The following is a 25812-nucleotide window of genomic DNA, read 5'->3' as shown; positions in this document are numbered from 1 at the left end:
ATAACGGACGAGTGGGCGGGGCAAGTACTTGCTAAGATAAGACTTATGTTGGCAAATAACATATCCTTTGAAAAAATAGGGGTCGGGTGGGCGGGGCTAGTACTTGCTAAGATAAGACTGATTTTGCCTGCAAAACATTATGAGTTTTTACTTGCGATTTATCATTGCATTCATATTTTATAGACTTGCTTATACTGGTGGCTCAAAAAATTAATGAATGTGTCAGTTTATTTTATTGATTAAATCACCAACGGCTCACTCCATTTCCCCAGAAAATTTTGAGATTAAAATACTGTTATTTTTAGTATTACAGTACACCAATCCAAGGTGTCTTTGCAAAAATGTTGATGACGTCATCACAAAATTTTGTAAAGTAAAAACTCAACTCAACTGCCGAAACAGCTTTTGACCAATTTTTTTAAGAATGTGAAACCTTCTCGAGGGTTCCAACTGTGTTTTTTTAAAATGTAAAACCTTCTCAGGGTCGCCAAATGTGCTTTTTAAGAATGTGAAACCTTCTCGATGGCGCAAAATGTATTTTTTTTTAAGAATCTGAAACCTTGTCGGGGGCGCCAACTGTCTTTTTTAAAATATGACCCAACAAACACGCTTATTTTATACCATATGTTTATTATTTAATAAATTTTTTTAAGGGTAAAAGTTGTGTTGACTTAAAAAGACCTTGTCTGAGTCGGAGGACCAAAATTACTGGTTATAGATTTGGTCCATCTTTCAATGTAGAAATTATTTCAAAAAGGAAACAATATACATCAGGACATTGTTTCAATTTTTAAATTTCCCACATTTTTTACATTTAAAACGTCATCTCGCTGTTTAGTTGGCTATCACATCGCTAGGGGCGCTGAAAATGTGTTTCCAAACGAATATTTTCAGGTCTTATCTTTTGATTTGTTTTGATAGGTTATTTTTTGAAAACAAAAAAACTTGGATTCGTTTTTGTTTGAAATATCGCCAGGAAAATTTAACTGAACAGAAATTTTCAACTATCAAAAAATGAGGGTAAAATAAAGCAACAACAATTTCAATTAAAATGCACATTTATTCATACTTGCACTTGCACACTGTAATACTTAAACTAATAAAGCTCTCACGGCCTTAAAGAATATAAACCACTAACCAACTTCATCCACCAAATACACATATAAAAGAAGTTAGCCACCAAATAAAATTAACACCTTAAAACTTATAAATCCTCACGTTTGTGTATGTTTAGCATTGTGATGTCGTTTAAGCTTCTGACTCTCAGTAAAAGACTTGCCGCAATCCGGAAACGTACAAACATACGGCCGCTCCCCAGTATGACTCCGTAAATGAATAGTCAAATGATGACGCTCATAAAACGTCTTAAAACACTCATCGCATTTGTGCAACCTAATCCCCTAAAAAATCAAACTATTAATCTTATCTAAAAATTATTTCCCCATTCTTTGGATGGACCACTCTTGCTGGCACAGCGGGCATCTGTTATTTTGCTTCACCCACAGCGACATGCAACAATAGTGAAACGAGTGGTTACATTCGCCCCAAACCACAACGCAGTCCTGCTTGCCGTAGGAGTCTTTCTTGCTCTCGGCCTGACACCGCAAACACGCGTCCATGACCTGGACGCGACAAATAGCGCAAGTGTCGCACTCCACGTCCCAGCTCCACATCGCCACGGCGTTCCACTTCTTCAAAGTGAACATTTTTTCGTTCTTTGAGGAGTCGTCGAGGCGCTCGGTGTTTTCGTTCTCGTCGGCTATGGAAGCGGACATTTTCGAAAAAACGAGGAAAGTTTGCTCTTGATTTAACTTTTCTAGTAAGTTGGGTTTTTAACCTCACTTTTTGACAGTTTGACTGTGGTTTGAGGTTGACAGATGTGACAAGCAGGATTGCCAAAATAACAGATTAGTGATCCCAAATATTCAAATTTGGGCACTATGCCATCAATTCTATCAATAATTTGTCTGCAGTCTTTACCTGGTGGTATCTCTGGTGTTTTAGAAGTTCTTTCTTCGTGTAAAAAGCTGACGGGCATGCCTGACACTTGAAATCTTTAATTCCAGTATGAATGCGCTCGTGACGTTCTAGACTACACTTTGAACAAAACGCCTTAGTACACTGAGAACAATAAAACCTAACTCCTTCGTGGTGCTTCTTTTCATGTGCTCTTAAGTTGCTTCGTACTGAAAAACCTATATTACATATTTTACACACATATCCTTTGACATCCAAGTGTATTTTTTCATGACAAGTTAGAGAATTTTTTGTAATGAAGCCTTTACCTGGAGAAATTGTCAATAATTGTGTGTACTCATGGAATTAGATTGACACTCACCACAAGTCACACATAAAAATGAACGCTTCCCTTGGTGTTTCAAGTGATGGGTTTTTAAAGTATATGCAGAACTTAGTATTTTCTTACAATTGTTGTATGTACAGATGTACTTAACGTTTTTCACAGGCTGATTTTGACTATCATCTACAAAATATGTTGGCAACAATGTGCAAGTCAACAGTCAAATTAGAAGTACCTACCTACATCAGAGTTATCTCCACTATCACCATTGTCTCTCACTAGTTCTAAAATTAAAACATAAAGTGTGTTAAAACGTTTCTGTATTAATATTACCATCATTTTCAGCATCTTCAGCTTTTATTTCTTGATTTTCAGCACCACACTGATGTGACCCAAATTCATCCAGACATTTAAAACTTACTTTACAAACTGAACATGGAATATTTTCTTTAATAGAGAAATTCGCGGAATGTGAATATACATGTTTTTTGAATACTTCTGAGTCATTAAATTCTGCAGGACATTCTCTACATTTAAATTGTTCCTGGCAGTCTTTTTTGGTCTCTGCGTTTTTTAATACCTTTCTTAAACTTTGATCCACCTTACGCACGTATTGTTTAAATAGGGAAAACGTTTTTATCGTTTTTTTGCATTCATCACACACTGAATGTGGCAAAAATTCCATTAATTTATCATTCACCTAAAATTGTACTTCACTTGAGAAACACACGAGTTGTTAAATTACCTTCACTTTGATACACTCGTATATGTCTTTTATTAATTTTTTATCGTTATTTATGTCGTGTAACCCAGGTTTTGAGTGACAGAGTCGACAATTTTTCATCACAATGTGGTCTATCATGCCCATGGTGGATTTTAATGTCTACAGTACACACGAGTGAAAATATTTACAATTTAAAGTCAAATTAACATTACCCTAAAAGTCGTTTTTATTGTTTGTTGTTATTTGGAATGTTTACTTATTTGACAAATTGCCACATAACCTTACTTTATTTGAAAATAAAAATTAGTAACCAGAAAATCACTAGTGTAACTATGTCAAGTTCGTCCAGTGGCGTACGATTTTTAAAATTCACGGGGTGCGAAAATACCGAGTAAACTACGAGAGTCAACAACAGATGTCGGACTGATACTTAGTATAAACTTGTCAAAGTTTTATTCTGTCAAATCTGGGAATTGACATAATTAAAACCAACTAAAAGATATTGGCTCAAGAAATTGAATAGAAATATCAAGCGTGATATGATAATTAAATAAATATTATAATAGTTGGTAATAGAAGTGTAAACGTAGATGCATATAATAAATATTTTTGACTTAATATAATTAGTAGCCAGCCACTCTAATAAAAGACCGGCAAAATCCTCAGTAAAGATAATTCTATTTCGCCCGTTTTCCATTACCTCGTTCGAAAAAAAACCTAAAATAAACCCGCTCGGTTTGGTATTAACATTTACTACAATAGATTTTTTTATTCCCTTTAATTAACGTCAGCGAAACGGCAGCGGATCCACGCCAAATGCAGATGACACTCATTGCATTTATTTCGAAGCACGCACAGATCACAGGACAAATTCGGTGTGCGGCGGCGGCGGCGGAGTATCCTATTAATACTCCATCATACTCTCAAACGAGCTTTTAATGCGGAACATGCATTTTTCATTTCCTAGATTCCGCGGATATCATAGCAGTGCCGTGCAGGCAAATAGAGCGGACGCGAGCTTACAATTGACAGATCCTTATTGTGCGAGCGCGGGGGCGGCGGGCGGGGGCGGCTGATTCGCCGCCGCTGCAATGTAAAAATCGCCCCCGAAGGGGTTGATGCGGCTATATTGAAATCAGAGCGAGCGATGTTTGCATGTTTCACCGCAGCCACCCCCGGCGTGTTTTTGTTCTTGGAAAGTGCTTGTTTCCTGATGGATGCCTCGCTGGCGGACTGACTACACTCGCCGGATTTTTACATTGTTAACGAGTGACTGTCAATAGCGGATTTTAGAAAAAATACACGGGAGGGTGGGCGTAAATTGGATCGATGTTTTTTCGGGGGGTGGTGAATGGTGGGATAATTATAGACGTAGTGTCGAGGATTTTTTAAGACTGTTGAGTTTTCTATGTAATGTAAATTTCGTTTACAATCGAAAATTTATTAGAGTATTATAATTAATTTTCTTTAGTGAAATATGCCTTTAACAAAAAAGGTCTAGAATTTTACGACGTTCTCTCTTACTTAAATATTTAACTGAAAGGTTTCAGGTCAATATGACATACGCAGGTTCATAATTCGTAACTTGAGGCATCAGCGGCTACAATTTTAAGCGCATCAGACCAATTTGGAATCAAGATAGACTTCAAACATTTATTTTTATAGATTTATTTATCGTTATTTAACAATTTGTTGATGATCTAGGCAACTTTTCTATTATAAAGCTCTTAGTGGTTTGCTTTTGAATTAAAGAATCGAAAATAATCTTAAAGGTTTCTAGTGTGTTATTTTTGAAATCATTGAAAGAATCTTGGGGGCTCCTTATGCTTCGTTCTTGGCTTAAAGAATTGAAAAGAATCTCGAGGGCTCTTGATGGATTATTTTTGAAAAGTTTGAAAGAGTTTCAGGGTCTCCTGGTGGTTTGTTCTTGGCTTAAAGAATCGGAAAGAATCTCTGAAGCACCTTGCGTGAAATTTTTGAAATAACTGAAAGAGACTCAAGGGTTCTTGGTGGTTCGTTCTTGGCTTAAAGAATTGGAAAGAATTTCGGGGGCTTTTGATGTGTTATTTTTGACAAACTTGGAAGAGTCTCGGGGGCTCCTAGTGGTTTGTTCTTTCCTTAAAGTAAAGAATTGGAAAGAAAATCCTGGGGGCCCTTGATGTGTCATTTTTTATATAATTGAAAGAATCTCGAGAGCCCCTAGTCGTTTGCTTTTGACTTAAAGAATCGGAAAGAATCTTGGAAGTTCCTAGTGTGTTATTTTTGAAATCATTGAAGGAATCTTGGGAGCTCCTTATGCTTCGTTCTTGGCTTAAAGAATTGAAAAGAATCTCAGGGGTTCTGGTGTTTTATTCTTGAAATAGTTTGAAAGAATGTCAGGGGCTCTTGGTGATTAGTTCTTGACTTAAAAAATTAGAAATAATCTGGAGGGCTTCTGGCGTGTTATTTTTGAAATAATTTGAAAGAATCTCGAAGACTCCTGGTGGTTCGTTCTTGGTTTAAAGAATTGCTAAGAATCTCTAGATCCGTTAAGGTGTTTTTTTTTTTTTAATTGAAACAATCTTAGTGACTTCCAGTGGTTCGTCTTTGTCTTAAAGAACTGGAAATAATCTCGGGAGCTCCTGGTGTGCTATTTTTGAAATAGTTCAAAAGAATCTCGAGAGTTTTTTCTCATTTTGACTCAATTTGAAAGAATTGTTGTGTTGTTATTTTTGAAATACTTTGAAAGAATCTCGGGGGCTCCAAGTGATTTTTTTTGACTTAAAGAATTGGAAAGAATCTCAGGGGTTCTGGTGTGTTATTCTTGAAATAGTTTGAAAGAATCTCAGGGGCTCTTGGTGATTAGTTCTTGACTTAAAAAATTGGAAAGAATCTGGAGGGTTTATGGCGTGTTATTTTTGAAATAATTTGAAAGAATCTCGAAGACTCCTGGTGTTTCGTTCTTGGTTTAAAGAATTGCTAAGAATCTCTGGACCCGTTAAGGTGTTATTTTTTTTTTAATTGAAACAATCTTAGTGACTTCCAGTGGTTCGTCTTTGTCTTAAAGAACTGGAAATAATCTCGGGAGCTCCTGGTAAGCTATTTTTGAAATAGTTCGAAAGAATCTTGAGAGTTTTTTTCTCATTTTGACTCAATTTGAAAGAATTGTTGTGTTGTTATTTTTGAAATACTTTGAAAGAATCTCGGGGGCTCCAAGTGATTTTTTTTTGACTTAAAGAATTGGAAAGAATCTCAGGGGTTCTGGTGTGTTATTCTTGAAATAGTTTGAAAGAATCTCAGGGGCTCTTGGTGATTAGTTTTTGACTTAAAAAATTGGAAAGAATCTGGAGGGCTTCTGGCGTGTTATTTTTGAAATAATTTGAAAGAATCTCGAAAACTCCAGGTGTTTCGTTCTTGGTTTAAAGAATTGCTAAGAATCTCTGGACCCGTTAAGGTGTTATTTTTTTTTAATTGAAACAATCTTAGTGACTTCCAGTGGTTCGTCTTTGTCTTAAAGAACTGGAAATAATCTCGGGAGCTAATGGTATGCTATTTTTGAAATAGTTCGAAAGAATCTTGAGAGTTTTTTTCTCATTTTGACTCAATTTGAAAGAATTGTTGTGTTGTTATTTTTGAAATACTTTGAAAGAATTTCGCGGGCTCCAAGTGATTTTTTTTGACTTAAAGAATTGGAAAGAATCTTAGGGGTTCCTGGTGTGTCATTCTTGAAATAATTTGAAAGAATCTCGGGGGCTCTTGGTGATTAGTTCTTGGCTTAAAGAATTGGAAACAATCTGGGGGGCTTCTGGCGTGTTATTTTTGAAATAATTTGAAAGAATCTCGGAGGCTCCTAGTAGTTCTTTCTTGTCTTAAAGAAATGGAAAGATTTTCGAAGGCTCCCAGTGGTTTATTCTTGGCTTAACGAATTGGAAAGAATCTCGGGGGCCCTTGGTGGGTTATTTCTGAAATAATATGAACGAATCTCGAGGACTCCTGGTGGATCGTTCTTGGTTTAATCAATTGGAAAGAATCTCAGGACCCGTTGAGGTGTTATTTTTTTAAAAATTGAAACAATCTTAAGGACTTCGAGTGTTTCGTCTTTGTCTTAAAGAACTGGAGATAATCTCGGGAGCTCCTGCTGTTCTATTTCTGAAATAGTGGTTCGTTCTTGACTGAAAGAAGTGGAAAGAATCCGGGAACTGCTGGTGATTTGTTCTCGGCTTAAACAACCGAAAAGTATCTCGGGGGCCTTTGATATGTTAATTTTGAATCAATTTGAAAGAATTGTTTTGTTGTTATTTTTGAAATGCTTTGAAAAAATCTCGGGGGCTCCTGGAGGTTCCTTCTTGGCATGAAGAATAAAAAAAAAATCGGGAGCACTTGGTTTGTTATTTTTGAAATAATTTGAAAGAATCTCGAAGACTCCTGGTGGTTCGTTCTTGGCTTAAAGAATTGTCAAGAATCTCAGGAACTGTTGAGGTATTATTTAAAAAAAAATTCAAAGAATCTCAGGGGCTCCTGGTGTGCTATTTTTTAAATGGTTTGAAGAAATTTCGAGAATTCCTTGTGGTTCGTTTTTGACTGAAAGAAGTGGAAAGAATCCGGGAACTCCTCGTGGTTTGTTCTCGGCTTAAACAATCGAAAAGTATCTCGGGGGCCTTTGATGTGTTAATTTTGAATCAATTTGAAAGAATTGTTCTGTTGTTATTTTTGAAATGCTTTGAAAAAATGTCGGGGGCTCCTGGAGGTTCCTTCTTGGCATGAAGAATAAAAAAAAAATCGGGAGCACTTGATTTGTTATTTTTGAAATAATTTGAAAGAATCTCGAAGACTCCTGGTGGTTCGTTCTTGGCTTAAAGAATTGTCAAGAATCTCAGAAACTGTTGAGGTATTATTTTAAAAAAAATTCAAAGAATCTCAGGGGCTCCTGGTGTGCTATTTTTGAAATAGTTTGAAGAAATCTCGAGGATTCCTTGTGGTTCATGTTTGACTGAAAGGAATGGAAAGAATCCGGGAACTCCTCGTGGTTTGTTCTCGGCTTAAACAATCGAAAAGTATCTCGGGGGCCTTTGATGTATTAATTTTGAATCAATTTGAAAGAATTGTTCTGTTGTTCTTTTTGAAATGCTTTGAAAAAATCTCGGGGGCTCCTGGAGGTTCCTTTTTGGCTTGAAGAATAAAAAAAATCGGGAGCACTTGGTTTGTTATTTTTGAAATAATTGAAAGAATCTCGGGGGCACCTAGTGATTTTTTCTTGACTTACAAAATTGGAAAACATCTCGACGGTTTCTGGTGTGTTATTCCTGAAATACATAGTTTGAAAGAATCTCTGGGGCTTTTGGTGGTTAGTTGGTGGGGCTTAAAGAATTGGAAAGAATCTCTTCTGAATAAATTTTTCGTAACAATTTTCTTTGAGACGACTTCTAATCAATTCACTTAATGTTTTACTTTCAAAACGTAGGTATATTTTACAAAGACTATGTTCTTAAAGACATGGAAATAAAAAATACTTCAACTGAATTTAGACTGAATAATTTTAGTGCAATCAACCATATTGCGTAGAATGTGCCAGCACCGAATCTATAGCTTGAAGCATATTTTGGAATTACGAGACATTTCTAATATTTATTTTTACATCTTTATTTAATATTATGTAGCTGAGAACCTGCACATTTCAAACCCATACAGTTTAGCAGCGTCTCAGATCCAGGTTTCATTACCGCTGGAATTTTCATTTAAACAAACTTTATTTAAAATAAAAACAATATAAATATATCTTATATTTTGGTTAGAAAGTGTTAGAAGCGTCGAAAGCAAATAAAAAACACATCTGCATGCAAAGTTCACTTTAAATGTAAATGTATGGGAGAAGTGTTCGTTACACCAGCCCGACCCACATGAAACTAGTGTTTAAAATGCAGACTTAGTTTGCAAAAACTTAAAAAGTGACAAGTCAAGAGGGTAAAGATGAAGTATGACTCCCCCATTCGCCAACTACCCTCAAAAACGAAATCAGATCCTATCTACAATCCTCCAAGGATTCAACCAAACTGGGTGCATTACAAATTGATTAGATATTATCACCCCGATGCAGCCAAAAACCTCCTTTGCACCAAACCGTTCCCGTTTAAATGAAATGTTAATTGAAAACTTTATGACCGCGCAAACCCAATGGAATTAGCGCGGACAATGCAACTGTATTTTGTTAAATAATAATTGATACTTGATAAAACGATATGAAATCGCTGCCGACACAAAAACAAACTCAGCGGTTTGTCGGATGAATTATGAGTTGGAAAGTGCAACAATGTCAATATAAAACAGGCTCATTGTGTGTTCTGTGTGGTCATATTGAATGTTGATTGGCAGGGTGGCGAAGGGAAGGGGGGTTAATTCAGGGTGAGATTTCATTTCATATTTGCGCGACGGATGGGGATGGCATCCATTCGCTGGGGAGAAAAGGGCACGCATTGTGATAATGAGCCCGTAAGGGGCAAAACGCGTCAATAACACTTGTGGTTTTATATATGTTACTGGCGAGATTATTACGTTTCTGGCCATTGTTAATGTCAAGGGTGACTAAAGTGGATGCATGGAGGAATTACACTGCGCCAAGATACTCCCCCAGGAATAATTCACATGTTTTCTACTAAGGAAATATTTTCTGAAAAAATTTAAACACACAAAAAATAAATTTTGACTGAAGAATCTTTTGACTCGCAGTTGGCATTAGTTCTAAAGGATTTTGTTTTGTCAACCTATAATCCCACAATTGGGTAACAAAGAAGAGGGGACGCGATACAGCTTCAGGTCACGCTTCTTACAGTAGTGGAGGGATGTAAATCGTTTATTGTTGTAACGTGTTGAAAAATATCTATTATGTTCTCATTATTATTAATACCACTCATGAATAGAAACGTTTGACAGTCTTAATCCCCAAAATAAACCATTTATTATTTCGCATTAACTAAACCGTTAATGTGCAATTTCAGTTCGGAGCTTTAGTAAATTAGCCTCGACTCTACATTCGTACATTCATAAAGCAAATCAATATGACAACCGCAACCCCGAACTTCATATTATCCACAACAAGCCGCGCCTCCCGAGCCGACCCAAAAATTCCTTAAGTATTATCAATTTCGCCGCAGTACAATTACCAACATCCTAATACGAGCACAATTATGGATGAGGGTTCGGCAGGGGTTGATAGACAGCTGAACGCCACATGAGTGCTGCGCGCAGATTGCGGGGATGATGATCAGCTAACACCCCTCCTCCTCGTATCTCTATCTGTTCCACTCTTCGCTATGTGATGTGATATGTAAATGAGATAACGCTTTTATTGTGTCTTCGAAAATCCGAACAAATTCAGCGTCCTTATGCGAAAACTCCATTTCAATCCGACGGGGTTGGCGGGAGGGGGAGGGTTTGACAGAGAGCGACAGCTGTCAGGTTTGACAGTCGGTGCGGTTTCGGGGGTGGATAGGGAAAGGGTCATTTGCATGAGTGGCTAATTTTGTTTTTTTTTTTTGGCAGTTTATGGGTTAGGGGGTGCGGACATACAAATCTGCGGGTTCCGTCAGTCTGTCTGTTGCGAATGTTTTCGTATAAATTATTTTCTCTGAAACTACCGATTGGATGCTAAAGACTAACTAAAATTTTTCTGTTCATTCTTTTTTAACGACGAATGACGTATTTAGTAAAATACAGAGTGTTTCATCGATTTGGTGGCGGAACCTTCATCAAGACTATTGAAAACAATGACTTGAGACAGTGTAAAAGAACTCATTTGGAGCTTCAGTTTAATTGACGGGGGTAAAAATACGTCTATATTTGTAGAACAAATAATCTATTCAATTCTTTTTAATGGAACACACTGTGTAGGTATTCATTTATTAATAGAGTGAGGATAACAAATATTTCAAAATAAGATAAAGTAAAGAAATGAAGAGGAGAAAAAAAGACAAAAACAAGATCTAAAATACCAAATAAAAGACATATAAATCAAGATGAAGAAGAAGAAGAAAGGATTTTGACGAAATGTTTCTACTCAAATTTCAAAATAAGAAATTTACACTGACACGTGTAAAATCAAGGGAATTTTATGAAAAAATCCTCAGTAAAAAATTTTTTCTCACAATGTCTCAGAGAATGACGAATTGTGATGGAAAAAGAGGAAAAATGAAAAGATTTTGACATTAGTACGAAGAACGAAATTCAAATGAGAAGATAATTTTATTGATCTTTAGAGAATGAAAACAAGTGAAGAAGAGATAAAAAGAAAATGAGTAAGATATTAATACGAAATAAAAGATGTATAAAGCAAAATGATGAAGAAGAAAGAATTTATACGAAACATTTTAGCTCATATTTCAAAACATGAAATTAAACTGAGGCTTGTAAAAGCATGGAAACTTTATGAAAAGACCCCCAATGTAAAATTTTTTCACACAATATCTAAGAAAAATAACGAATTTAATCGAAAAAGAAGAAAAATTAAATGATTTTGACATTAGTACGAAGAACGAAATTCAACTGAGACGATAATTTTGTTAATCTTTAGGCAATGGAAGCATCTGAAGAAGAGAAAAAAAGGAAAAGAATAATATCTAAAATACAAAATAAAAGATGTATAAAGCAAGATGGAGAAGAAGAAAGGATTTTGACGAAACATGTCAACTCATATTTCAAAACAGGAAATTTACACTGATGCTTGTAAAAGCAAGAACACTTTGTAAAAAAATCCTTAGTAACCGATTTTTCGCAGTGTCTCAAAGAATAGCGAAATCTGATCAAGAAAAGAGGAAAAATAATAAAATTTTGACATTACTACTACGAATGAAATTCAACTAAGAAGATAATTTTGTTGATTTCTAGGAAATGAGTTGAGGAAGAGAAAAAAAGACAAGAATAAGATATAAAACATAAAATAAAAGACATACAAATCAAGATGAAGAAGAAGAAGTAAGAAGGATTTTGACGAAGCTTTTCTACTCAAACTTCAAAATATGAAATTTACACTGACACGTGTAAAATCAAGGGAATTTTGTGAAAAAATCCTCAGTAAAAAATTGTTTCTCACAATGTCTCAGAGAATGACGAATTGTGATGGAAAAAGAGGAAAAATAAAAAAATTTTGACATTAGTACGAAGAACGAAATTCAAATGCGAAGATAATTTTATTGACCTTTAGAGAATGAAAACAAGTGAAGAAGAGAAAAAAGAAAAAGAGTAAGATATTAATACGAAATAAAAGATATATAAAGCAAAATGATGAAGAAGAAAGAATTTGGACGAAACATTTCAGCTCATATTTCAAAACATGAAATTAAACTGAGGCTTGTAAAAGCATGGAAACTTTATGAAAAGGCCCTCAATGTACAATTTTTTCACACAATATCTAAGAAAAATAACGAATTTGATCTAAAAACAGAAAAAATAAGAATTTGACATTACTACGGAAAACGAAATTCAACTGAGAAGATAATTTTTTTGATCTTTAGGCAATTGAAGCATCTGAAGAAGAGAAAAAAAAGGAAAAGAATAAGATCTAAAATACAAAATAAAAGATGTATAAAGCAAGATGAAGAAGAAGAAAGAATTTTGACGAAACATGTCAACTCATATTTCAAAACAGGAAATTTACATTGATGCTTGTAAAAGCAAAGACACTTTGTAAAAAAATCCTTAGTAAACGATTTTTCGCACACTTCTCAGAGAATGACGAAATCTGATAGAAAAAAGAAGAAAAATAATACAATTTTGACATTACTACGAAGAATGAGATTCAACTGAGAAGATAAACTTGTTAATTTCAAGGAGATGAATTGAAGAAGGGAAAAAAGACAAGAATAAGATCTAAAATACGAAATAAAGCACATATAAATCAAGATGAAGGAAAACAAAAAGAAGAAAGGATTTTGACGAAACTTTTCTACTCAAACTTCAAAATATGAAATTTATCCTGACACTTGTAAAATCAAGGGAATTTTATGAAAAAATCCTCATTAAAAAAAAATTTCTCACAGTGTTTCAGAAAATGACGAATTGTGATGGAAAAAGAGGAAAAATAAAAAGATTTTGACATTAGTACGAAGAACGAAATTCAAATGAGAAGATAATTTTATTGATATTTAAAGAATGAAAACAAGTGAAGAAGAGACGGTAAGAAAAAGAGTAAGATATTTAATACGAAATAAAAGATATATAAAGCAAAATGATGAAGAAGAAAGAATTTGGACGAAACATTTCAGCTCATATTTCAAAACATGAAACAAACTAAGGCTTGTAAAAGCATGGAAACTTTGTGAAAAAGTCTTCAGTAAACAATTTTTTCTCACGATATCTAAGAAAAATAACGAATTTTATCTAAAAGCAGAAAAAATAAGATTTTGACATTAGTACGAAAAACGAAATTCAACTGAGAAGATAATTTTCTTGATCTTTAGGCAATTGTGGCATCTGAAGAAGAGAAAAAAAGGAAAAGAATAAGATCGGAAATACAAAATAAAAAATGTATAAAGCAAGATGAAGAAGAAGAAAGGATTTTGACGAAACATGTCAACTCATATTTCAAAACAGGAAATTTACACTGATGCTTGTAAAAGCAAGGACACTTTGTAAAAAATCCTTAGTAAACGATTTTTCGCAAACTTCTCAGAGAATGACAAAATCTGATAGAAAAAAGAAGAAAAGTAATACAATTTTGACATTACTACGAAGAATGAAATTCTACTGAGAAGATAAATTTGTTGATTTCAAGGAGATGAATTGGAGAAGAGAAAAAAAGACAAGAATAAGATCTAAAATACGAAATAAAGCACATATAAATCAAGATGAAGAAAAACAAGAAGAAGAAGAAAGGATTTTGACGAAACTTTTCTACTCAAACTTCAAAATATGAAATTTATCCTGACACTTGTAAAATCGAGGAAATTTTATGAAAAAATCCTCACTAAAAAAAAATCTCTCACAGTGTTTCAGAGAGTGACGAATTGTGATGGAAAAAGAGGAAAAATAAAAAGATTTTGACATTAGTACGAAGAACGAAATTCAAATGAGAAGATAATTTTTATTGATATTTAGAGACTGAAAACAAGTGAAGAAGAGACATAAAGAAAAAGAGTAAGATATTTAATACAAAATAAAAGATATATAAAGCAAAATGATGTAGAAGAAAGAATTTGGACGAAACATTTCAGCTCATATTTCAAAACATGGAATTAAACTGAGGCTTGTAAAAGCATGGCAACTTTATGAAAAGGCCCTCAATGTACAATTTTTTCACACAATATCTAAGAAAAATAACGAATTTAATCGAAAAAGAAGAAAAATTAAATGATTTTGATTTTAGTACGAAAAACGAAATTCAACTGAGAAGATAATTTTGTTGATCTTTAGGCAATGGAAGCATCTGAAGAAGAGAAAAAAAGGAAAAGAATAAAATCTAAAATACAAAATATAAGATGTATAAAGCAAGATAAAGAAGAAGAAAGGATTTTGACAAAACATGTCAACTCATATTTCAAAACAGGAAATTTACACTGATGCTTGTAAAAGCAAGGACACTTTGTAAAAAAATCCTTAGTAAACGATTTTTCGAACAGTGTCTCAGAGAATAACGAAATCTGATCAAATAAAGAGGAAAAATAATAAAATTTTGACATCACTACTAAGAATGAAATTCAACTGAGAAGATAATTTTGTTGATTTCTAGGAAATGAATTGAGGAAGAGAAAAAAAGACAAAAATAAGATCTAAAACATAAAATAAAAGACATACAAATCAAGATGAAGAAGAAGAAGTAGGAAGGATTCTGACGAAGCTTTTCTACTCAAACTTCAAAATATGAAATTTACACTGACACGTGTAAAATCAAGGGAATTTTGTGAAAAAAATCCTCAGTAAAAAATTGTTTCTCACAATGTCTCAGAGAATGACGGATTGTGATGGAAAAAGAGGAAAAATAAAAAGATTTTGGCATTAGTACGAAGAACGAAATTCAAATGCGAAGATAATTTTATTGATCTTTAGAGAATGAAAACAAGTGAAGAAGAGAAAAAAGAAAAAGAGTAAGATATTAATACGAAATAAAAGATATATAAAGCAAAATGATGAAGAAGAAAGAATTTGGACGAAACATTTCAGCTCATATTTCAAAACATGAAATTAAACTGAGGCTTGTAAAAGCATGGAAACTTTATGAAAAGGCCCTCAATGTACAATTTTTTCACACAATATCTAAGAAAAATAACAAATTTGATCTAAAAACAGAAAAAATAAGAATTTGACATTACTACGGAAAACGAAATTCAACTGAGAAGATAATTTTTTTGATCTTTAGGCAATTGAAGCATCTGAAGAAGAGAAAAAAAAGGAAAAGAATAAGATCTAAAATACAAAATAAAAGATGTATAAAGCAAGATGAAGAAGAAGAAAGAATTTTGACGAAACATGTCAACTCATATTTCAAAACAGGAAATTTACATTGATGCTTGTAAAAGCAAAGACACTTTGTAAAAAAATCCTTAGTAAACGATTTTTCGCACACTTCTCAGAGAATGACGAAATCTGATAGAAAAAAAAAGAAAAATAATACAATTTTGACATTAGTACGAAGAATGAAATTCAACTGAGAAGATAAATTTGTTGATTTCAAGGAGATGAATTGAAGAAGAGAAAAAAAGACAAGAATAAGATCTAAAATACTAAATAAAACACATATAAATCAAGATCAAGAAAAACAAGAAGAAGAAAAGATTTTGACGAAACTTTTCTACTCAAACTTCAAAATATGAAATTTATACTGACACCTGTAAAATCAAGGGAATTTTGTGAAAAAATCCTCATTAAAAAAAAATTTCTCACAGTGTTTCAGAGAATGACGAATTGTGATGGAAAAAGAGGAAAAATAAAAAGATTTTGACATTAGTACGAAGAACGAAATTCAAATGAGAAGATAATTTTATTGATATTTAGAGAATGAAAACAAGTGAAGAAGAGACAGAAAGAAAAAGAGTAAGATATTTAATACGAAATAAAAGATATATAAAGCAAAATGATGAAGAAGAAAGAATTTGGACGAAACATTTCAGCTCATATTTCAAAACATGAAACAAACTGAGACTTGTCAAAGCATGGAAACTTTGTGAAAAAGTCTTCAATAAACAATTTTTTGTCACGATGTCTAAGAAGAATAACGAATTTGATCTAAAAACAGGAAAAATAAGATTTTGACATTAGTACGAAGAACAAAATTCAACTGAGAAGATAATTTTATTGATCTTTAGGCAATGGAAGCATCTGAAGAAGAGAAAAAAAGGAAAAGAATAAGATCTAAAATACAAAACAAAAGATGTATAAAGCAAGATGAAGAAGAAGAAAGGATTTTGACGAAACATGTCAACTCATATTTCAAAACAGGAAATTTACATTGATGCTTGTAAAAGCAAAGACACTTTGTAAAAAAATCCTTAGTAAACGATTTTTCGCAAACTTCTCAGAGAATGACAAAATCTGATAGAAAAAAGAAGAAAAATAATACAATTTTGACATTAGTACGAAGAATGAAATTCAACTGAGAAGATAAATTTGTTGATTTCAAGGAGATGAATTGAAGAAGAGAAAAAAAGACAAGAATAAGATCTAAAATACTAAATAAAACACATATAAATCAAGATCAAGAAAAACAAGAAGAAGAAAGGATTTTGACGAAACTTTTCTACTCAAACTTCAAAACATGAAATTTATCCTGACACTTGTAAAATCAACGGAATTTTGTGAAAAAATCCTCATTAAAAAAAATTTCTCACAGTGTTTCAGAGAATGACGAATTGTGATGGAAGAAGAGGAAAAATAAAAAGATTTTGACATTAGTACGAAGAACGAAATTCAAATGAGAAGATAATTTTATTGATATTTAGAGAATGAAAACAAATGAAGAAGAGACAGAAAGAAAAAGAGTAAGATATTTAAAACGAAATAAAATATATATAAAGCAAAATGATGAAGAAGAAAGAATTTGGACGAAACATTTCAGCTCATATTTCAAAACATGAAACAAACTGAGGCTTGTAAAAGCATGGAAACTTTGTGAAAAAGTCTTCAATAAACAATTTTTTCTCACGATGTCTAAGAAGAATAACGTATTTGATCTAAACACAGGAAAAATAAGATTTTGACATTAGTACGAAAAACGAAATTCAACTGAGACGATAATTTTGTTAATCTTTAGGCAATGGAAGCATCCGAAGAAGAGAAAAAAAGGAAAAGAATAATATCTAAAATACAAAATAAAAGATGTATAAAGCAAGATGGAGAAGAAGAAAGGATTTTGACGAAACATGTCAACTCATATTTCAAAACAGGAAATTTACACTGATGCTTGTAAAAGCAAGGACACTTTGTAAAAAAATCCTTAGTAAACGATTTTTCGCAAACTTCTCAGAGAATGACAAAATCTGATAGAAAAAAGAAGAAAAATAATACAATTTTGACATTACTACGAAGAATGAGATTCAACTGAGAAGATAAATTTGTTAATTTCAAGGAAATGAATTGAAGAAGGGAAAAAAGACAAGAATAAGATCTAAAATACGAAATAAAACACATATAAATCAAGATGAAGAAAAACAAGAAGAAGAAAGGATTTTGACGAAACTTTTCTACTCAAACATCAAAATATGAAATTTATCCTGACACTTGTAAAATCAAGGGAATTTTGTGAAAAAATCCTCATTGAAAAAAATATTTCTCACATTGTTTCAGAGAATGACGAATTGTGATGGAAAAGAGGAAAAATAAAAAGATTTTGACATTAGTACGAAGAACGAAATTCAAATGAGAAGATAATTTTATTGATATTTAGAGAATGAAAACAAGCAACGAAGAGACAGAAAGAAAGAGAGTAAGATGTTTAATACGAAATAAACGATATATAAAGCAAAATGATGAAAAAGAAAGAATTTGGACGAAACATTTCAGCTCATATTTATTTCAAAACATGAAACAAACTGAGGCTTGTAAAAGCATGGAAACTTTGTGAAAAAGTTTTCAATAAACAATTTTTTCTCACGATATCTAAGAGGAATAACGAATTTGATCTAAAAACAGGAGAAATAAGATTTTGACATTAGGACGAAAAACGAAATTCAACTGAGAAGATAATTTTGTTGATCTTTAGGCAATGGAAGCATCTGAAGAAGAGAAAAAAAGGAAAAGAATAAGATTTAAAATACAAAACAAAAGATGTATAAAGCAAGATGAAGAAGAAGAAATGATTTTGACGAAACATATCAACTCATATTTCAAAACAGGAAATTTACATTGATGCTTGTAAAAGCAAGGACACTTTGTAAAAAATCCTTAGTAAACGATTTTTCACACAGTGTCTCAGAGAATGACGAAATCTGATCGAAAAAAGAGTGAAAATAATAAAATTTTGACATTAGTACGAAGAACGAAATTCAAATCAGAAGATTATATTGATCTTTCGGTAATGAACATTCGGAACATATGACATAAGACAAGATGATGAAGAAAAAAGTATCTTGACTAAACATTGCAACTCATATTTAAAACACAAATAAAACTGACGTTTGTTAAAAGCAATGCAACTTTGTGAAAAAAAAACCTCAATAAACACTTTTCGTTAACAATGTTTCAACGATTGACGAACTCTAAAAAAAGGAAAAACCAATGAACGAAGTAGAGAAAAAAGAAAAAGAACACCATCTAAAATGAGAAATAACAGCCATCAACCGAAATGACGACGAAGCCCCGATTTTGACGAAACATTTCCCCCATATTTCAAACCAAAAAATCACCACCGACTTTATCTTTGACGCGAAAAAACCACAGTAAACAAGTTTTTTGGCAGTGTGTCAGCGAATGACGGTCACGTAGCAACGAATGACAATTGAAAAACGCGGCGGTGTGGGTGTCGCAAAGGGTGCTGTCACCTGTGGAAACCGCCCCACGTGCACGCCGCCCCACCCTCGTCATTATTATCACATTTAGCGCCCCTCATTGCGTGCCGTGCTGTCACTGAGCCAGCACGTGGTCTTTGCTTGTTGTCGTCGCGACGCTCACGCGACACCGACGCTGATAAGTGAGGTGCTGTGAGATTCGAGAGAGGGTGAGTGGATTTCGGAATCTTATTTTTGTGTTGATTGTTGCGTCTGGGCGCTGAAGTGAGTGACTTCGTGGATTTTTAACGCACCTGAATTTACTAAAGTAAAGAAAATTTGTTGGGAATCTTTTCGTAAACTCTTCTGAAATGATAGCTGAAATATGTATTGCAAAAGTGTCTTTTTGATAATTTTATGATTTATTATGTAAAACATGAAAATCGGGTCTCGCTTATCCGTCTTTCTGTCGCTAGTGTTTGTCCGTCGCCTGAGTGTCATGTGCTAACGATTTTGTTACGTCGAACAAATTTTTTGAAATTTTTTTATCAAAATTCAATAAAATTTACCTTAATTGTCTCATTCTGTCTGAAAGACGTATTGTTTTCGAATTAAAGCACGTTAAACCGTCAACCAGAACCCTCAAGACATTCCACAATGCACATCTAGCTAATCTATTTTCCTACTTCTAAAAATACGGGAATCTAAAACCATCATTAGTGGTAGTTGTTCCCCAATTCAGTGTTGAGTGTTTTTTACCAATTACATATAGGCTGTCATTCTTGTGTTAGAGGGTGTGTGAACATCGACTATAGACCAAATACAACTGGCGGAAGTGAAGTTGTTGTCACATGTGGGGTTCGAGGATGACTTGCACCCCATAAACGAACAATGGGTCTTGACCACGAACCATATGGTCGTGGTCGTGTCAAGACTCATTAAATTATCCTTTTTTTATAAATCTGCTAGCTAATTCGGCTGGAAAATCGATAACCTGTAATTTTGATATTATTAATTATTATTATTAATAATAAAAATTTCAGCTAAATACCCTGACTAGAAAATTTGAAGATTAAACTTTTCTCATTGGACAATCTACATAGTTATATCAAGTTAAAAATAAAAGTAGACCATTAAACCAAAATTAGAGAATTAAATATTTATTTGTAAATTTTATTTTCTAAATGTCAAATAAAAGGAATTGACAGATTTTCCATTTCTAAAATTATACGACAGATTTATTGCGGATATGAAAAGCACGTAATTGAGAAAATTTATTACTGTTATGTGACATAATTTAAACGATATTTTGAAAGTTTACAAGTTTACAAGATATTAAGGAACTTAAAATCAAAGTACATAATTATTTCAATTTCTGGAGAAATAGTGTCCAATGTAACATTTTATTCACGTTGTCACGGTAAAGAACATTTCGTATGAATCTGTGTAACAGATAGTTTGAAATGACGTCACCAGTTTTTTAAAGAAAATGAATACATAAATTTTGATTAAGGCACCTTACGTCATTAAAAATATGTTTAGGTAATTTTCTAAAAATGATTGAAAAATGTCAAAATTTTATTTATGGTTCCGAAGCAAATTTTTTAAAATATTTGGTTTGAAATCGAAATTTTTAAAATTAAAAATTACCATATTTCAATGGATGATTCCGAAAAAATAGTAGAAATTTTCGAAAAAATAAACCCGAAAATAATTTCCGGACGTCAAAATCTACAAAAAATATCGTTAGGTAAATTTCGCCAATGGTCCAAAACAGATCAAAAATTTTATAATACGAAGTATTGAAAAATTGAGCTTCTGGAAAAGTTGTTCAAAAATTCGCCAAAAAAATATGGGATATGGATCTTGGCGTGCTGATTCGAGAAATACAGCCTGTATATGGTGTCGGTACAATATTTTTGAAATATTCCATTTTAAAACCAATTTTTTTATCGTTAAACTTGCCACATTTTCATATGGGCGATTCTGGAAAAGTCGGAAGAAATTTTTGAAGACATATACCCGAAAATGGGTTTTAGAAGTCGAAATATACAAAAAATATACTCAGATAGTTTTCGAAAAATGGTCGAAAAATCTCAAAATTTTCATTAGAGACTATTGAAAAATTGAGCTTAGGAAAAAATTGTCTAAAAAATTAACAAAAAATTCTGGGAGATAAATCTCAACATGCCGTTCGGAAATATATACCATTGTTGTAGTTCTGAAACAAATTTTTTAAAATATTTGATTTGAAATCGAAATTTTTAAATTTGAAAATTACCATGTTTCAGTAGACGATTCCGAAAAAAATGGTAGAAATTTTTGAAGAAGACAAGGCGAAAATAACTTTTAGAGGTCGAAATGTACAAAAAATTATTGAGGTAATTTTCGAAAAATTGTCGAAAATGTCAAAATTTTCATAAGAGAGGCTATTACAGGATTGAGCTTATGAAAAAATTGTCTAACAATTAACAAAAAATTCTGGGAGATAGATCTCAACATGCCGTTCGGAAATATATACCATGGTTGTAGTTCTGAAACAAAATTTTTAAAATACTTGGTTTGACATCGAAATTTTTAAAACTGAAAGTTAGCATATTTCAGTGGACGATTTGAAAAAAATAGTAGACATTTTCGAAGAAATGAACCCGAAAATAATTTCCGGACGTCTATATCTACAAAAAATATCGTTCAGTAAATTTCGCCGATGGTCCAAAACAGATCGAAAATTTTTAATACGAAGTATCGAAAAATTGCGCTTATGGAAAAGTTGTCCAAAGATTCACAAAAAATTCTGGAATATGGATCTTGACGTGCTGATTGAAAAAATATAGCCTTTATATGATGTCGGAACAAAATTTTTGAAATATTCGGTTTTCAAATCAATTTTTTTTTATTGTAAAACTCGCCAAACTTCATATGGACGATTCTGGAAAAATCGGTAGAAATTTTCCAAGAAATATACCCGAAAATAGGTTTTAGAGGTCGAAATCTACAATAAATACTCTCAGGTAATTTTCGAAAAATGGTCGAAAAATCTCAAAATTTTCATTAGAGATACTACTATTGAAAAATTGAGCTTATGAAAAAATTGTCTAAAAATTAACAAAAAATTCTGGGAGATAGATCTCAACGTGCTGATCGTAGTTTCTGAAACATTTTTTTTTAAATATGTGATTTGAAATCGAAATTTTTAAATTTGAAAATTACCATATTTCAGTAGACGATTCCGAAAAAACTGTAGAAATTTTCGAAAAATTCAAGCCGAAAATAACTTTTAGAGGTCGAAATCTACAAAAAATATTGATGTAATTTTCGAAAAATGGTGAAAATGTCAAAATTTTCATTAGAGTGCTAATGAAAAATTGAACTTATGAAAAAATTGTCTAAAAATTAACGAACAATTCTGGGAAATAGATCTCGACGTACTGATTTGGAAAATATAGCGTATTTATACCTTCCACGCAAAATTTTTAAAATATGTGGTTTCAAATCGAAATATTTAAAATTGAAAGTTACCATATTTCAGTGGACGATTCCAAAAAAATAATAGAAATTTTCGAAGAAATGAACCCGAAAATAATTTCCGGACGTCTAAATCTACAAAAAATATCGTTCGGTAAATTTGGCAGATGGTCCAAAACAGATCGAAAATTTTATAAAGGGAAATATTCAAAAATTGACTTCCTGGAAAAGTTGTTCAAAAATTCACAAAAAAATCTGGGACATAGATCTTGACGTGCTCATTCGAAAAATATAGTCTGTTTATGATGCCCGAACAAGATTTTTGAAATACTTCCGTTTTCAAGTTAAATTTTATTTTTAATCGCAAAACTTGCCACATTTCATATTGGCGATTCTGGAAGAAACGATAGAAATTTTCGAAGAAATCAAGCCGAAAATAACTTTTAGAGGTCGAAATCTACAAAAAATATTTTCAAGTAATTTTCGAAAAATTGTCGCAAAATGTCAAATTTTTTATTAGACAAAGAGTATTGAAAGATTAAGCTTATGGAGACATTAAGCTTATTTAAACATTAACAAAAAATTCTGGGAGATAGAACTTGACGTGCTGATTTGCAAAATATAACGTATTTATAGTTCTGAAGTAAAATTTTTAAAATATTTGATCTGAAATACAAATTTTTTAAAAAATCCTGAAAATTACTATACTTCAGGTGGCGTTACAAAAATATTAACCCGAAAATAATTTTTAAGTTAGTTAAAAATTCACGAAAAATTCTTGGACGTAGATCTGAATGTACTAATTGAAAAATTTAGCAGCCAGATTTTCGAAATATTCCATTTTCAAGTCAATTTTTTGTAAATCATAAAATTTGCCATATTTTACATGAATGAATTTCCAAGAAAGGTAGAAATTTTCAAAGAGACGAAGCCGAAAATAACTTAGTCGAAATCTACAAAAAATATTTTCAGGTAATTTTCGAAAAATGATCGAAAAGTCGAAATTTTCATTGGGCCATTGAAAAAATGAGATTTTGTAAAAATTGTCTAAAAATCAACCAAAAATTCTGAGATATAGAGCTCGACGGGGCTGATTTAAACAATATAGCGTACTTATAGTTCTGAAGCAAAATTTTCAAAATATTTGATTTGAAATCCAATTTTTTAAAAATCCTAAAAATTACTATAATTCAGTGGGCGATTTCGAAAAAATGGTAAGAATTTCCGAAGAAATAAACCCGAAAATAACTTCCGGAGGTTGAAATCTACAGAAAAATATCTTTACATAAATTTCGTAGGTAGTCGAAAGCAGGTCGAAAATTTTATAAAGAAAAAGTATGCAAAAGTTATTGAGCTATTGGAAAAGTTGCCTAAAATTTCACAAAAAATTCCGGGATATAGATTTCGACGTGCTAATTCGAAAAGTATAACGTGTTTGTAATACGGAGTAAGATTTTCGAAATATTCCATTTTCAAGTCAATTTTTTTTACAATAATAAAATTTGTCATATTTCATATAAACGATTCCGGGAGAAAAGAAGAAATTTTTGAAGAAATGATGCCGAAAATAACTTCTAGAGATCAAAATTTATAAAAAAATCTCTTCAGGTAATTTTCGAAAAAATGTCGAAATTTTCATTAGATGGAACTATTGAAAAAATGGAAAAATTTTCTAAAAATTAACAAAAAAATTGAAATATTGATCTCGAGTTGCTGATTTGTCAAATATGACTTATTTATAATTCGTTTGAAATCCGAATTTAAAAAAAAGCCTGAAAATTACTGTATTTCAGTTGGCGATTTCAAAATAATAATAGAAATTTTCGAAAAAATGAACCCGAAAATAACTTTCGGGGTCGAAACCTACAGAAAATTTTTCTTTATATAAATCTTTAGATAAATTTCGAAGGTGGTCGAAAACAGGTCGAAAAGTTTGTAATATAATATTTATTCAAAAATTGAGCTTTTAGAAAAATTGCTTAAAAATTCACAAATTTTCGGAATATTTCGTTTCCAAGTTATATATTTTTTTTAACCTTAAAATTTATCATATTTCGTATGGCCGGTCCTGAAAAAAGAGGTAGAAATTTTCGAAGAATAGAAGTCGAAATTAAGTTCTAAAAGTCGAAATCTACAAAAAATATCTCTAGGTAATTTTCGAAAACTGGTCGAAAATATGGCGAAATTTTCATGAGGGAGACTATACATTGAAAAATCGAGATCTTGGTAAATTGCCTAAAGATTAACAACAAAACAACAAAAAAATATAGCGTATATCATTCCAAACAACAATTTAAAATAATCTGTTTAAAATCCAAATTTTTAAAAAAGTCTTCAAAATTTCCATACTTCACTGAGGAACCCGAAAATAATAAAAAATATAGCGTATTTGTGATGCCGGAGCAAGATTTTCAAAATTTTAGATTTAAAATTCTTTTTTTTTTTAATCCAAAAAATTTCCACATATTTTGCGCGCGTTTCTGGAAAAATGGTTAGAATTTCCGACAAAGCGAAGACGAAAATAATTTCTGGAGGTCGAAATCTAGAAAAAAAAGAACTCCAAAAGCATTGGTGGTGTATTCAAAAATACCTTCAAACTTGCATTATTTTTGTTTTTCGTAATGTTTACACAAAGTACGATTTGTATTTATGTGGGCGAACCCTCGGTAGATGTGTTCGACGAATTAATTTAATTAGAAGTAGGTATTGTTTACCCTCCTCGAAGGCTGCGGTTCGGATAAGACAAAGATTCAGACAATATGGAGACGCACATTAATTAAACATTGTTAGATTGTAATTAGTCTGACTGATGATTGTTTGCTCCGTTGAACATCAGCAGCAGCGAAACTTTCTTACACTTGTCTAGGAAAGCCGTGAATAAGACAAATTATGGGCACATCTCTGCGACTCCAACCGCACCTCCGCCCCGTCGTAAAAGTGGCACATTTTTAATCCAATTCAGTCTTAAATCCTCATTAAAACTTATCCATTGCCCGAAGTTTCTGTGTACAAGTGTTACGGATGCAGCAGTCGTAAAACCAGCTAATAAACTTTGTTTCCATCGAGGAGGATTTATTTGCATTCGACGGTCCCATTTTATTAAAGCATTATAAAGTTTAGTCGGGTTGATGTTGAAAGACAATCTGTCAAATTAAAGTTGGTCGTCAATAACAGAGCGAAATTCGAGAAGCGACAAGGAAGTTGGCAGAGCTCAATTCACGATGCAAATTGGGGAACATCTCCCCTAAATGATTTTAAAGTGAGCTTCTGGATTTAAAAGGATTTTATTAGAATGCTGCTGCGGCGTGAGTGTGTTTTCTTGTAGCAGACGTTGTGCTGAGACTTTGCCTATTTTTATACGTTTTTTATTTTAACGGGAATGTCAAATTTTACTGTCTTGCTTGTACTTCGGTCGCTGGAGAGAGACGCTAAAATCACTG

The 25812-nt window shown here is 32.4% G+C and overlaps 3 protein-coding genes across 4 annotated transcripts in view; 1 reads left to right on the top strand and 2 right to left on the bottom strand.

The window, feature by feature from the left end:
* Window positions 1-1040: 1040 nt before the first annotated feature.
* LOC135142855 (zinc finger protein 624-like) lies at window positions 1041-3314 on the bottom strand. 2 transcript variants are annotated; one of them, XM_064074630.1, is made up of 7 exons: window positions 3236-3314; window positions 3045-3182; window positions 2633-2999; window positions 2539-2583; window positions 2339-2482; window positions 1981-2285; window positions 1041-1400 (listed from the first exon to the last, which is right to left on the bottom strand). In XM_064074630.1, exons 2-7 carry the CDS (start codon window positions 3165-3167, stop codon window positions 1215-1217), a joined length of 1170 nt encoding a protein of 389 aa, XP_063930700.1. In that variant the 5' UTR covers window positions 3168-3182; window positions 3236-3314; the 3' UTR covers window positions 1041-1214. The 2 variants fall into 2 exon arrangements, with proteins under 2 accessions (XP_063930700.1, XP_063930701.1); XM_064074631.1 differs by having other exon boundaries at window positions 1981-2186.
* On the bottom strand, window positions 1308-1954 carry LOC135142856 (RING-box protein 2-like). Its single transcript, XM_064074632.1, has one exon. The coding sequence runs from the start codon at window positions 1773-1775 to the stop codon at window positions 1434-1436; it is 342 nt and encodes a 113-aa protein (XP_063930702.1). The 5' UTR covers window positions 1776-1954; the 3' UTR covers window positions 1308-1433.
* Window positions 3315-19084: 15770 nt separating the features above from the next.
* Window positions 19085-25812, top strand: part of LOC135142907 (uncharacterized) — a 34587-nt gene continuing 27859 nt past the window's right edge. Inside the window, exon 1 of the mRNA XM_064074717.1 lies at window positions 19085-19137. The gene's annotated coding sequence lies outside the window, so the exon portion shown is untranslated. The remainder of the gene's footprint in view (window positions 19138-25812) is intronic.

Source organism: Zophobas morio, unplaced genomic scaffold (assembly GCF_036711695.1).
Source record: "Zophobas morio isolate AGI-343-1 ecotype UQ-CSIRO unplaced genomic scaffold, CSIRO_AGI_Zmor_V1 ptg000054l, whole genome shotgun sequence".
NCBI lineage: Eukaryota > Metazoa > Arthropoda > Insecta > Coleoptera > Tenebrionidae > Zophobas > Zophobas morio.
This window is presented reverse-complemented; position numbering and strand designations above follow the sequence as displayed.

Bases quoted from the DNA above. Each gene is read 5' to 3' on its own strand.
- LOC135142856 (XM_064074632.1), bottom strand. From the start codon at position 1,775: ATGTCCGCTTCCATAGCCGACGAGAACGAAAACACCGAGCGCCTCGAC.
- LOC135142855 (XM_064074630.1), bottom strand. From the start codon at position 3,167: ATGGGCATGATAGACCACATTGTGATGAAAAATTGTCGACTCTGTCAC. The intron at 2,483-2,538 runs GTAGGTACTTCT...CATATTTTGTAG, and splicing joins TGGAGATAACTCTGATGTAG to ATGATAGTCAAAATCAGCCT. The intron at 2,286-2,338 runs GTGAGTGTCAAT...CAATTTCTCCAG, and splicing joins ATTTTTATGTGTGACTTGTG to GTAAAGGCTTCATTACAAAA.